This window comes from Heteronotia binoei, chromosome 21 (assembly GCF_032191835.1).
Source record: "Heteronotia binoei isolate CCM8104 ecotype False Entrance Well chromosome 21, APGP_CSIRO_Hbin_v1, whole genome shotgun sequence".
Classification (NCBI taxonomy): Eukaryota; Metazoa; Chordata; class Lepidosauria; order Squamata; family Gekkonidae; genus Heteronotia; species Heteronotia binoei.
The window spans coordinates 78373667-78388880 of NC_083243.1; the positions used below are offsets into that span (position 1 = coordinate 78373667).

The 15214-nt window shown below is 39.1% G+C and overlaps 1 protein-coding gene across 6 annotated transcripts in view; it reads left to right on the plus strand.

Moving 5' to 3' along the window:
* ZFYVE19 (zinc finger FYVE-type containing 19) overlaps nt 1-13330 on the plus strand; it is a 41051-nt gene extending 27721 nt beyond the window's left edge. For all 6 annotated transcript variants that reach the window (XM_060262889.1, XM_060262888.1, XM_060262891.1 and 3 more), the window contains 3 exons: nt 1406-1513; nt 11182-11336; nt 12936-13330. In XM_060262889.1, coding sequence (XP_060118872.1) covers nt 1406-1513; nt 11182-11336; nt 12936-13008 — 336 coding nt within the window. In that variant the 3' untranslated portion in view covers nt 13009-13330. The remainder of the gene's footprint in view (nt 1-1405; nt 1514-11181; nt 11337-12935) is intronic.
* The last annotated feature ends 1884 nt before the right edge of the window (nt 13331-15214 follow it).

Genomic DNA, 15214 nt, shown 5'->3' on the forward strand with positions numbered 1-15214 from the left:
ATCCGCCCTACACTGTCTTTCATCATGACAGAGTGGTTCTGAGGCCGGACCCAACTTTCTTACCTAAAGTGGTGTCACCCTTCCACCTCCAAAGTGTAACCACTTTGCCATCCTTTTTTCAACATCCCTCGGATTCGGGACAGAAATCCCTCCATAACCTCGACGTGCGTCGGGCCCTTGCCTTCTATTTGGACAGGACTGCTGCATTCCGCAAAGATACCGCATTGTTTGTTTCCTACGGAACCCACAAGAAGGGACAAAAACTCTCTATACAGAGACTGTCTAAGTGGCTGGTTGAAGCTATATCACTTTGTTACAAGTTAGCTAAACAACCAGTTCCAGAACCTCTAAGGGGACATTCTACTAGGGCACTAGCCACATCCTCCGCCTTTGCAAGGGGCATACCCGTTGAAGACATCTGTGCAGCAGCAGTATGGTCTTCATCGTCCACCTTCGCCACGCATTATGCCATGGACATTCATGCAAGGCGAGATGCTTCCTTCGGGCAAGCCGTACTCCGCTCCATCTTCAACTGAGCTGCCATGCTCTCCAATGGTAAGTGGGAGTACCTTACTGATCTGTTATGTATAACCTAACTTCTGAAATTTTTTCTTTCAGAAACAGCACCCACCTCCGTGCAGGTTAGCTCATCAGTCACCCATGTGTGGGACTGCACAGAGACCACGAAGAAGATAAACAGGTTGCTTACCTGTAACTTATGATCTTCGAGTGGTCATCTGTGCAGTCACACACGCCCACCCATCCGTCCCCGCTGCTGTTTCTGTGATTCTACATCCCTTAGACTCTGTGGCACTTAACAGCGGCTGGAAAGAAACTGGTGGGTGGAGCGCCTTCCCCCCGCTCCAGGCATGCGCAGTGGATGCCTGCTCCCCAGGGCGGGAGGAAGTGCGCGCCAAAAATAACGCTTAAGGCTAGCTTTGAATTCTCCGAGGTCGGGTTCGTTCCAGCAGGAAAACCCATGTGTGTGACTGCACAGATGACCACTCGAAGATCATAAGTTACAGGTAAGCAACCTGTTTTTTTTTAAAGCTTCACATACAGACTTCAAACAAAGTCCCCCAACAATAAATGATCCTTTCTACTTCTCTGATACTAGAACATTCAGGTGCCAGACTTGAAACATTGAATAGTAAAGGAAATGTATATTTCACACCAGCCTGGCCTGATTAAGACTGATGGTGTTGTTATCTATCAATGGCCTTATCTATCTTGAAACTAATAGAAGCATCAAATAACCTCAACTGCAACTGTTTACATTATCTTAGCTTGTTGCAAGTCTGCTTGCTAAATGAAAGATTAAGGAAGTAAAAGAAAGTTATTTTTAAAAGGGGACTTTTATATGAAAAAAGTCTCGTTTCCAAAGCTTTTTCTTATTTACTATCAGCTTACTGAGGAGGCAGCTCTGGATGAAGCAAGTGGCTTCAATATTACCCCAGATCGATCCACCCAGACAGAAACTGCACAGCAGAAAAAAGTCAAGAAGCCCAAACAGGTGAGCAGCTGGTCTAAGCTTCTGTGGGGCATCTGCAACTCTTACACCTGTGATTTTCTTTGAGTTTAGCTGAGTACATTAAGCACTATCCCAGTGATGCCCCAGTGGGGCACCCATAGACACCATGGTACCTGCTAGTAATTTCCTGGTGGCCATTTGCTTCATCAATGAAGTCTTGAATTTCTTCCATTTAACTGAAGCAGGCGGTGCTTCAGAAAACCCAGAAGGTATTACCTTTGTGCTTGCATGGATCACCCATTCAGAAATGGCTGCCTGCATTGTAGAGGGATGCTTGGCTTGCAGCCTCCCAAGAGTTTTTGATTGTCCTTGTCACCCAATGGCAGCTATGATGTGGCAGTGTGCTCCTCATTCTCAAAAGTGCATAAACTCTGCATTCTCAAAATTGCAAAATTATCTACAGGCTGAACAAGACTGGGGACCCTTGCATTATCCCTTTGTATCTGTTGACCTTGCATTCCAATTGCAGCGAGTTCAAAAACAATCTGTTGATCTAACTGTTAGGCTGAGGACCAAACTATGTATTGAACAGGAGATGTCTGATGTGGAGGGGAGTGTGGGATTGAGAGAGAGGTTGCCCCTTACCCTGATGCTGTTTTCCTGATCATAATAGTTCCTGTGAAGTTGCTGTTAGCTGTACTGGGGCAAAAAAAGACAACTGCAATATTGGTGTGTGTTTGCCTTACCTCCACTCACAGAAACTTACAGTTCATGGATGATTGCCTTCATTTCCTTCAGTCTTTTGTAACTTGTGCCTTGGAAGCATCAGCAGAGTTTCTCAGGGTTGTCTAGCAACCCCCAGAGTGGTCACCAAGATCTCAGTGGCATTTAAAGAAGCTCACACTGCTTCTGGTGTTTTCAGGAGTTCAGACCTAGCTGCTTTATTTTTAAATTTTTTTTTACACTTTGATTTTTTCCGCAAATCTGGGGAATTCCCCAGTCTTGTAGAAAAATACTTCCTGTATGTATGTGGCTTTATTTTATCAATGTTTTGATCAATGTTTTGTTTTATTTTTACTGTTTTTATTATAACAGAACAACACATCAACAAAATAACATACAATACAACAAAACATATAGTGGAGTTAAAGAATACACATCTTATTCCATTCTACCTATTCTCGTATACTTTTGACCAATCATATAATGGTTTTCAAGTTTCTTTCCATTTTTGTAGGTTCCCTTCTTTCAACTTAGTTGTTAAAAAATCCATTTTAGCAGCTTCATACAATTTTTGAAGGAATTCCTCCCTTTCTGGTATCTGTTGGGTTTTCCAGTGTCTAGCATATACCAGTCTTGCTACAGTTACAACATGTAATACAATTTTTAAAATTACTTTGGGCATATTGTTCAGACACATATTCAACAGATATAATTCAGGTGAATGCAGGATATTTGTTTTAAATACTTTTTGAATCCATACATTTATCTGCCCCCAATATTTCTTAGCCTTATCACACTGCCACCAAATGTGGTACAAAGTTCTTTTTACATTTCCAGCATTTATTGGTTGTGTTAGGATATATTTTAGCTAGCTTCTCTGGTGTAAAGTACCATCAATATAAAGATTTTCTTTAAATAATGAAGATTTTGTTAACTGTAAATTTTCTCTCCATATTTTCTCCCACTACCAGTTCTGTTATGTCCAGTATCTTGCATCCACCTTATCCAACTTTCTTTAACTATCTCATCTTGCTTTTTAATCTCCAACAACCAATTATAGATTTTTGTAATCAATTTCTCTTCATTTCCTAAGGTTATATTATCAAATTCATTCATCTTTTAACAAATCCAATTTCTTTATCACTTTTATATTTAGATTTAATTTTGTCCACCAATCTAGCTGTACATTTTCTTCTAATTTTAAATTTCCTCTGTCATCTAATAAAAATTCATCCCATTGAAATAGATTTGGATCTACCGAGGCTTCCACTGGCGATAGCCATTTAGGAGTATAATTATAAATCTGTGGTTTTATTCCCGTCCAAATTTTATATATTGATTTTCTAATTTCATTTCTAAAAAATATGCTATTTTTTTAGGTGCTTGGTACCATATGTAAGAATGCCATCCTCTAGTAAGACCTGCTCCTTCCAATACCAGTAATCTTTTATCCTACAACAACAACCAATCTTTTGCCCACATAAGAATACACGCTTTATAATATGTTTGCCACTCTGGTAACGCAAAACCACCTCTTTGTTTGCTATTTTGCAAGATCTTCAATTTGATCCGTTTATTTTGCCATATAAATTTGGTTATGATCTTATTTAACTACTGGAAAAAAAAATTACAGGCAATACAATTGGGATCATTTGAAATAGAAATAAAATTCTAGGTAGTACATTTATTTTAACTGATGCTATTCTTCATAATAATGAAAATTGTAGGTCTTACCATCTCTCTAAATCTGTTTTTATTTCTTTCAAGATTTTATCATAGTTATCATTTTTCAGGGTTTTCAATTCCATTATAAAATAAATTCCCAAATATTTTGCCCTTTTTTAATATCCAAATCCAGATTTTCCCTCTAATTCAATAATTTGCTCTTTTGTCATATTTTTTGCTAGGAATTTAGTTTTTTGGGAATTCATTTTAAAACCTGTTACATCTCCAAATTATTTCAACCTTTCCTTTAACTTATCAATTGAGCTAGCTGAATCTTCTAATATAAACAGCAAGTCATTAGCAAAAGCTTGTACTTTAAAAACGTCACCCTTTATCTTTGTTCCTCTGGTCTCTTGGTCTTCTCGGATCGAATTAATAAAAAATTCTAGTGTCAAAACAAAAGAGTATTGGGGAAAGTGGACATCCTTGTCTTGTACCTTGTTCTATAGCTATGAATTCTGAGACTTCTCCGTTAATATTAATTCTAGCTTTTTGGTTAGAGTAAATAGCTTTCCCCAAGCTTCTGAAATAGTTTCCACATCCAATGGCCTCTAGACATTTTAAAATAAAATCTCAGTTTACGTTATCAACTGCTTTTTCTGCATCTAACATAATACACGCGATTTGTTTCTCTGGATGTTCCCGATAAAACGCCAAAATATTCAAAATAGTTCTTATATTTTGTCTCATCTGCCTTTTAGGAATAAAACATGTTTGATCTTCATGTATCACCTCTGAGATGACTTTCTTCAATCTGGATGCCAAGATGATAGCAAAAGTTTTATAGTCTGAGTTCAGAAGGGATATTGGTCTATAATTCCTAACGTCTGTTGGTTCAGATCCCTCTTTGTAAATCAATGAAATTAATGCTTCATTCCATGAATCTGGGACCTTGGATGTGTATTTTATCCCCTCTATCACTTTTTTATATGGAATCAGTAACACTTCTTCAAAACACTTAAAAAATTCCGCTGGCAATCCATCTGGCCCTGGGGTTTTATTCTTCTGTATTCTTATCGTGTTCCACTATTTCTTGTATTGTTATGGGGCTATCTAAGATTTTTTGTTGTTCTCTCGATATTTGGTTAATACTAGCTCATTTGATATATTCTTCTTGTTATGATTCTAATTTCCCTTGTTTTTTTATAGAGTTTTTGGTAAAAGTTTCTAATAATTTCTTCAGTTTGTTCCCTTTCTGTTACCTCCTCCAGGTTTTCATTTTTCAGAGACCTTATTATTTTCTTTTCTCTTTCCTTCCTCAATCTGTATGCCAACCATCTACTAACTTTATTGGCGTTTTCAAAAAAGTTTGGACCATTTCAATTTTTTCTCCAATTCCTCATTCAGCAGTAGATTTATCTGATGTAGTATATTTTGAATTTTCATTTTAATTTCTTTTGTATTCTCTTTTTGTATTTTCTCCTGTATATTGAATTTTTCTATTAATTGGTTATAAGTTTTTATTCTTTCTCCTTGAAGTATATCTAATTGCAGTTCCCCTAAAAAAGGCCTTAAAGGCATCCCATATTATTTAGATAGCGGTATCTTTTTCCAAATTTTGGTTAAAAAACATTTTTATTTTTATTTTTGGCTTCTTCCACAAATACTTCTTCTTTTAAAATCTGAAGGTTTAGGGTCCATCGAGAACTTTTTCTCAAGTTTTGAAATGAAATCTGTAATGGGTTATGGTCTGCAAATGTCTTCGGTAGTATAGCTGTTTCTTCCAATAGCAGTGCCAAAGAGGTTGAGATCCAACATGTCTATTCTGGACCAAGAGTCATGTACAACTAAATGATAGGTAAAATCTCTGTCCATAGAGATGGACTCCATCTCTATGGACCAAATGATAGGTTTGAGGATTTTTCATTCTCCAAGCATCTATTAAACTTAGTTCGTCTGCCATCTTAAAAAAAGTTGGCTACGCGATTTTTTAGAATTCTTTTTCCCAGATTTCTTATTCTTTTCTACATCAAAGACTGCATTATAATCGCCAATGATACAATGATTTTGATATTCGAACTCGGTAATTTTCTGATGAATGATCTTATAAAATTCTTCTTACTTTTCATTTGGGGCATATATGTTCCCCAGTAAAATTTTTCTCCCATTATGTTCTATTTCTATCAACAATATCCTACTGTTATCATTATATAACAGTCTTGATTCTATCTGTTCTTTGATGTATATCACAACCCCCCTCTTTCTCTTATGATCTGCAGATACGTACAGTTGACCTAGCTTTTTATTTTGGAGGTATTTTATATCTTTTTTTTATGTGTGTCTCCTGTAAACATATTATGTCAGATCTTAATTTTTTCAGTTGTAGGAAAATCTTACTCCTTTTTTGTGGTGTGTTTAATCCATTAACATTTACTGAAGTAATTTGTAGTCCTGTTTTGTCCATTATTTCATCAATATCTATGATCTTCCCTTGTTCTTTCTGTGTCTGCAATCTTGTCTTCATTCTCTCTCTCTTTTTTCTTTTGGGGGGTTTCTTCTCTGTCTCTATTTGGGCTCCCTTCTTTTTCTTCTTGACCTTCTTCCACCTCTGATTCTTGACTATCCTCTTCTTCTATATATCTACACCAAAATTCTTGTATCTTTGCCAGTAAAGTAATATTAAAATTTTTACTTTGAAATATAAAATAAATACCCTCTAGAGCCAACCATCTGAATTGGATAGACTTTTCAATTAACCAATATGTCATTTTTTTATAACCACTTCTTCTCTGTCTTATACTCCAGGGTATTTCTTTTAAGATTTTTATTTTATTGTCTTCCCATTTTAAATCAATTTCTCTAATAGCTTTCAAGATTGTTTCACAAGTTAAAACTTTCATAAATTTCACATGAATTTCTCTTGGTAGATTAAATTTTTTAGTATAAGTTGAGGCAACTCTTTTGACCCAATCTATCTCTTGTCTTACATCTTTTACTATTTCCTCTTTGCCCAATGTCAATATGTCATTAATTTTACTATATATATCTTTTCCCCTCTCTTCTGGCAAATTTTGAATTCTTAGAATATATGCTGCTTTATCCATTTCCAGTTTGGCCATCCTGTCCTCAATATCTAAACATTTGGCCTTATACTCTTGTAATGTGACATCCATTACAGCCACTTTTTCATCCAATATATCCACCTTTGCTGACAATTTATGTGTTTGTTGGCTATTAATTAACAATTGCTGCTGGAATTCATCAACTTTTTCATTTGTCTTTCTGATTTCCTCTTTAAGTTCTAGTTTAATCTCTTCCAGACCCTCCTGGTTTTGCTTAAAGCCTGTCTTCATTATATTCTGCAATTTCTCTATTGCGTCCTGATTTAGTGTGGTTGCTATTGATTTACTCACTCCTGGTGAGGTACCCTGAACTGAATTTTTAATTTTAGTATCCACCTTTCCCCCTTCTTCTCCCTGTTATCTTCACAAATTGTCCAAAGCCCAGTAAATTCCCCTTATACCACTATCAATGTCTAGAAATACTTAACTCTTGTTTACTTGTCACCTCTAAGTTATACTTCACTTAAATTATTTCACTCTATCCAGTTATATATCTTTACTTTAAGCTAGATTAAATTAATTTCATTATTTCAATTAATTAGTAAATATTAATAAAATACTATCCAGTCAATTTCTTACTTGCTTTCTAATAGTCAGTGTTTGTTTGCTTCCTCCACACCAGTAAGTACTGTACAGAGCATCCCCAACCGTTCTATCTTGTTGCTCTTTCTTTCTTTCTTTCTTTCTTTCTTTCTTTCTTTCTTTCTTTCTTTCTTTCTTTCTTTCTTTCTTTCTTTCTTTCTTTCTTTCTTTCTTTCTTTCTTTCTTTCTTTCTTTCTTCTTCTTCCTTCTTCTTCCCACAAGCCTTTGCAACTCAATTCCAGAAGCTATCTCCCAGCGCCATTTTAAACCACCTCAGCTCCGTCAATCTCACCATTCACAGTTATAATGTCAAGGTCTATTGTTTCTCGGGGATCAGGTTTCCACTCCCAAAGCGACGCTCCAATCTCCCACCCCTTTCTTCAAGAAAGAGGCAGCTGCGACGACACGAAAAACCACCTCTTCCCCCTTTATCTCTCCAGCTAGCTCCTCTTCGAAGTAGCCTCCTACTCTCTCTCTCAGTTTCTTTGTGTCTCTCTTCTTTTCCCTCCTTTTACTATCATCTGGTTCTTCCCTCTCATTTTAATTATTATCTCTGTCCATTCGATCCGTTCTCTCACCAAGTTCTCTCCCCCAGCTCCTGCTCCCGATCTCTCTTTCTTTCCTCTTTCCTTCTCTCTCTCTTCCGCCACGCTCAATCTCCCACCAACATCAATATCCCGTCTTCTTATTTCTTTTTTCTCAACCTCCCCAGCTCATGTCCTTACTCTTTTCCGCTGTTCCACTTACTTTGCAAACTCTTTATCTGCTTAAATCTGTATTCTTTCACCGTCTTCACTCACTGCCCTCCACCATCGCTCCTCTCTGCTCCACGCCGCTTCCACTCTAGTCAAGTCCAGTAAGTCTAGTTTTATTTTTCTTCTACTTAACAATTCTTCTCCTGTTAAGAACATAAGAACATAAGAGAAGCCAGGTTAGATCAGGCCAGTGGCCCATCCAGTCCAACACTCTGTGTCACACAGTAGCCAAAAAAAATTATATATATATATATACACATACACACACACACATACACATATACACACTGTGGCTAATAGCCACTGATGGACCTCTGCTCCATATTTTTATCTAACCCCCTCTTGAAGGTGGCTATGCTTGTGGCCGCCACCACCTCCTGTGGCAGTGAATTCCACATGTTAATCACCCTTTGGGTGAAGAAGTACTTCCTTTTATCCGTTTTAACCTGTCTGCTCAGCAATTTCATCAAATGCCCACGAGTTCTTGTATTGTGAGAAAGGGAGAAAAGTACTTCTTTCTCTACTTTCTCCATCCCATGCATTATCTTGTAAACCTCTATCATGTCACCCCGCAGTCGACGTTTCTCCAAGCTAAAGAGCCCCAAGCGTTTCAACCTTTCTTCATAGGGAAAGTGTTCCAGCCCTTTAATCATTCTAGTTGCCCTTTTCTGGACTTTCTCCAATGCTATAATATCCTTTTTGAGGTGCGGTGACCAGAACTGCACACAGTACTCCAAATGAGACTGCACCATCGATTTATACAGGGGCATTATGTCACATGCGCCCTTCCAGCTGTGGCCCTTCCTGGACAGAAAAGAGCTTTCCACTATAGTATGTGCCCTAGTGACGTCTAGATTAGGTTACTGCAATGTGCTGTAAGTGGGGCTTCTCCTGAAGCCTGTCTGGAAGCTGCGGTTGGTACAGAATGCTGTGGCCAGAGTGTCAACTGGAGTGGGTCATAGGGAATGTATCATTCCAATTTTGTCTCATCTACACTGGTTTCCAGTTTGCTTCTCAACCCAACTTGGGACCAACATACCATGAGGACCACCTTCTCCCATATGAACCTATCTGTTCTCTCTGGTCATCCTTGGAAACCCTGCTTTGGTTGCTTCCACCCTCTGAGACTAGATGAATGGTGACTCAAGAAAGGGCTTTCTCAGGCATATTATGCATGGATGTTTTCCCCTTGCTTTCATCATGCATGTCCATCACGTTTTCTTTCTCTGAGCCACATGGACCTTCTGCAAACCACCCAACTTAAGAATCACTTGGGATTGATTCATTTAGAGGACAGAGTGCAATACACAGGACAGACTTTTAAAGAAAACTGCCAAGATCACAATCAGCATGCAGGATCAAATTAGAGAATCACAGAGAATATTGCAAGGAAGGGCAAAAAATTAGTGTTGCTCTGCATCTGTGCTAGTGCATCAGCAAAAATACACTCAATTTTTTTCAGTTTAATGGCATGAGACTAAAAAAGCTCTCCAGAGTGTCTGCTAGAGGACTCCTCCCCATACAAATTGCAGCCCTGTGCCAAGTGTAGTGGAGTTGCTGACGACTTTACACACACATGTTGCCAGTTATGACAGCTTGCAATGCCAGTGTCAGTGGGTTCTACTATGCATTCTTGTACACTCAACATGTTTCCCTATATTATGAGATCCTATGACTCTCCTATTTTTCACAGTGGCCAGTAACACAGCAGAGAATCCTCTAGTGCTTGGCAATATGGAAAACATGGCTTCATAGCTACTTATCAGTTTTTTTAAAATCTGGTCAGTTTCAGCATCAGGTTTTTCCGCCTTTGCTTGCCTGCCTTTCTGTTCCCTTTAATTCAACAAATTAACGCTAAAATGCACGTGCAAAACCTGAACCAGGAGGATGGGGTTTGCTGGATGTTACTGTGCAGCTGCAATAGGGCAATTGTGTAAATTAATAAAAAACTTTGGATACCACCCCCCACATTTTATTTATTTATTTATTATTATTATTATTATTATTATTATTATTATTATTATTATTATTATTATTATTATTATTATTATTATTATTATTTGTATCCCGCCCTTCCCACAAAGATGGCTCAGGGCGGACAAAGATCGCAAGTAATGTTCCACCCTGATTTAGAAAAGTGCATTGTTTTAATTGTAGCTGCAGAATAAATTCACTGGAAGAAAAAGAATGGTGTCTAAGGCAGGCACAGAATCTGAAGTCAAGATTAAAGGCTTACTGCTCTGAAAATCTGCAGTAAGATGTGCATGCATAATAGGCCTCAGTCAAGGTACCAAAACTTTGGAGCTCCCTCCCCTGGGAAATTTGTCTGTATCCTTCTATCCATGTCTTTGGCCAGCATGTTGAAGACTTTTGTTCTGTTTGGCATGCTCCCAGTAATGGTTACTAGTCCTTCTTCCTGGTTCTGTTTGTGTTTTTACTGAATTGTTTTATATGTTAAAATGTTGTTTTTAATTATTCAGATGTTTTTCAACAAATACAAATCAGTTCAACAAATCAGTTCAACAAACCCATACACAAGAGAGTTCCACAGGATCACTGAGGGAATGCCAAAGAAAAGGGAAAAGTCTTCACCCTCTGGGAGAAGACAGTAATGGTGGGGAGATAAATATCTCTCCCTGGGGAGAAAACAACATACTTTTGTTGTCAAAGCTGAGAAGGCCTGTTCTCTGGTTGTCATCCATCTAACCTCAGGTGGCAGAGATATCTGAAGCAGGACCTCCAACAATGACCATGAGGGTCGGAGAGGTTCATAGCCATGCTTATTTTCCACAGCTTCTCTTTGAGGTAAGAAGGCACTCTTCTTTGTCTGTGATCGTCTTGTATTTGTCTTCCCCACCATTAGGCACAAGCTTCAACATCAACTAAAGCCCCCTTCTTGCCTGCTAAAGCAGTAGACAGTGAGGAGGAAGAGTTACCCTGGTGCTGCATCTGCAATGGAGATGCCACCCTGCGCTGCCATGGCTGCGATGATGACCTCTATTGCCAGCGATGCTTCCGGTAAGTGCAACAAAATTCAGCCTTATTTGCTGTGAATTTAGGGTGAGCTTCCAATGAAGTTGTAGGAAGAAGAGTTGGAAGTAGTCATGATATGTAAGGATGTCACTGAGTAAAGTATCTAGCATCATTAGTAAACTATATAACATGACTGCTACAAACTCTGTTTGCTTTTGATATTAATTTATAGTTCACCCTTTAAAAAAATCTTTAACTGATTTTTTAGAAATGGGCTAATGATGTAAATATATATCATTTAGATTTCATAATTATGGTCTTAGAATCTGGAGCTGCTTCTGAACAACAGTATGAAAACATGCCCTTAAAACAGCAGCAGCAGCAGGTGGCATAGGGATGAGTGGGAAAGGCAGCCACACACACCATTCCTATGCCATTTACTCTGCTGCCATCCATCCTGTCATACCTGCATGTTGTGCAGGGTCCCTCTACAGCCCACAAAACCACTTTTCTACCCTTTAAAAGTAAAGGTAGTCTCCTGTGCAAGCACTGAGTTGTTACTGACCCATGGGATTTGCCATTGCCTTCCCCAGTCATCTACATCTTACCCCCAGCAAGCTGAGTACTCATTTTACCGAAGGATGGAAGGCTGAGTCAACCTTGAACTGGCTACTTGAACTCAACTTCTGCTGGGATCGAACTCAGGTCGTGAGCAGAGTTTGGACTGCAGTAGTACAGCTTACCACTCTGCACCACAGGGCTTTTCTTTTTTCCCAGCTGTGCTGTGTTGCTATAGCATTCTACCTTCAAAACAGCAGAACTAAATGCTATGTTTCCTTTGTGTTTTCATCCATTTAGAGGCTGTGTACAACTTTGTAAAGAAAAAGGCCCTTTGAAGAGTCTTTAAGGAGGGATAAAAGTGGTGCTTATTTTTGCCATTTTGAAGGTGATCTTAGCTCCACCACCTCTCTGGTGATGGCTACGGGGTTCAGTTCTACCTGCAGCCCACCCGGCTGTTTCTCTTTTACTTCAGAGAAAATAAAGTTTATGTTTTCTTTGGGGTGAAGGGAGAAGGAAACAGGAGTCAGATGAGTTGTCTCTATGCTCCCCTTTATGCTGAGGCTTGCGGGGGGAGGTGAGGGAAGAAGCCGGTTTGGAAGCAGCCTTGATGCAGCATTGGAATGGCAACAAGATTAGACCCCCACCTGTAAAAAAGAAAGAGTACTGGGCATAATTCAGTGGAAGATTTTCCTGTGTACATCCTTTTGACATGGGTGGAAACCATGGGTACATATTTGTAGTGTCTGTACATTTCAGTGGGGCTTGCTTAGGAGGAGATTGTACCTTTGATGATGCCACCCCCTCCTGCAGTGGCACAATCCAGCTGTGATGGCATCCTGACCACTGCTACTTTTTCTCAGAGTTGAAGCCCTCCTTGTTTGTCAGCTGCACCCATCGGAGTGAAAATTTTCCTCTTAATTATTCAAAGTTTGTAAGACCTTGTGTTTCAGATGGACGAGGAGCTTATATAGTTCCTTTACAACATTTTCTTTGGGCTTTGGCTGGGTGAGCTATTGTGGACTGTTATGATTGGCCTGATCTCTTTTTAATTAAGAGCGTCTGCACTTCCTGTTTGGCTTTCAGGGAAGGCCATGATGAGTTTGATCAGAAGGAGCACCGAACTTCAAGTTTTCACCCTCCTCAGAAGAAAAAATGACAGTGTAGAAGGTGAGAAGAGAAAGGGATATCAAAGGAGTGAAGGAAGAATTGCTGTTGAAGTGGAACATGTCCAGGATGGGTGGACATTGCAGACTCAGCTGTTAGCTCTCTGGACAATGCAGTGCTGACAAGTCCAGAGTGAAAGCACTTGTCCCTGACGAACTCAAGGCTGCCACTGTGGAGCTTAATGATACACAACATCTGTCCACAGGTAGTTTTGTAAGTAAATCTATAATGCTAGAGAGGTGAAGAATATTATGTTTTTAAAAGTTAGTTGTGTTGCACAAAGTGACTCTGTAGCGGGATGAGATGTACAACAAGAATGTTGCATAGGTAATAAATTATATGCAAGAAAAAAGTGTGATGAATTTTCTTTTGAGAATGGATGATAATCACTGTAGTATTCTAGAATCTGAGAATTTAATACCGTACCACTCATCTCAAATGCAATCCTAAACCTTGTTCACCGTTTTCAACCCACTGACATTTCAAAAGCATGCCACTCTGTTTAAGATTACACAGTAAATCTTAACTCTTTACTGTGAGGCAACAGACTCTGTGACATCCTAGGCTGAAGTCCTTCATTGATGGAGGTAACTGTGCTGCTGATCTTGTAACAGCTGGATTTGTGTCTGCAGTTTTGCCACAAGGTTTCTCATTAGAGTAGGCAAGCTAGGAGGAACAGATGAGTACCCGGATCTTCTCTCTCTTACTCTGGCTTTCCCCCCAGTCCAAAAACAAATTCTTTCATGGATGAAGCTTCCTTCAAGATTGGCAAAAGAAAATACTATCCTATACAATGCATTCTTAAACTATGGGATTTGTTAGAATTGAGATGGCCACTAGCTCAAATGGCTTTGAAAGGGAACTATGCAAGGCAATCGAGGATAGATTTATATACAGGGATTTTTAAAATCCTGCTTTTATTCCCAATGAAGACCCAGAACAGATTACAAAAATACAATTTAAATGAACAAACAGGAAAAAATGTCCTATAAACTACATTATAAACTCATGATGCTGCCTTTTAGTGACTCAGGCCTCTGATCTCTCCAAGTCAACATTGTCTCCTCTGACTGACAGTGGCTTTCTCAGGTCAGGATTTTTTTTACTTTGTCATTTGCTTGATCCTTCCAACTGGAGATTCTAGGGAATGAAGCTATGGCCTTCTGCATGTGGATCAAATACTTGATCACTGAATCATGTGGCCCCCTCCTCAAGCTGTCATCCTGGACTGTCCCTGAATCCACTGGGCCAGCTTATTCCACAGTGATTATTAGACATGACAGCAAAATACAACCACTGTAGTTAGAGGTAGTCTCAGATTACCAGATGCATGGCTCCTGCAAAAGAGGATAGCTATCTCTACCTTGCTTGCTAAAGGCCCTTTTGATAGTGTAGAGCCAGTGGCCACCATTGGGTATTGTACTATTGCCTTCCAAGTTTAAATCCTCAGCTGTGTTTGCACAGCTTTATTTGAAGCACAATCAGTTTCCATCAGAATAAAGGTTTTGCTTCTTAGGGTGTGCCTGGACATGGTGGATTTTATTTAGCACCTAGTATGAAATGGAAGCTGCAAGAAATGGAGGCAGGGACATTTCTTCTCCCACTAAGAATACTGCATGACATGACTTACACTGTTCCTGGAAAATATGTGCATGGTAAACAGGTATGAGCTAAGCAGGGTTAGCATGATGGCATGTATGAAGAAATGATGTGTTATGACGTTATAGGTTTTCACATGTTGTAGGTTTTCAGTGGCTATTGGCCATTGGTGACATGCCACCATAGTGGAAGACACAGAACCACCAGACAATGAAGAGTTACTACTAAACACATTTTCTGACAAGCCATACTATTGGGACTTGAGCTTTACTAAAACCAGTTAAAATGGTACTGACTCTTCTGGGATAGAAAGTCAAGTTGCTGCAGATGAAATATGTTTGACTTGGCTAAAAAAGCAAAACTAATAGTTACTATTTTATCTTGGATTCTCAGCTAGCTTTGGGAATGAAAATGTTTCTCAGCCTCTGTTACCCATTTGCAAAATAGGCCTGTTAGTTCAGCCCAGATGATCCTCTTTCTATGACTGAAACACAGGTGTGAGTATGCTTTCCCTGCTATGCATAGCCGAAATGTGTAGGGTTGCCAGCTCTGGGTTGGGAAATACCTGGAAATTTGGGGGCTGGGGCCTCAGGGCGATA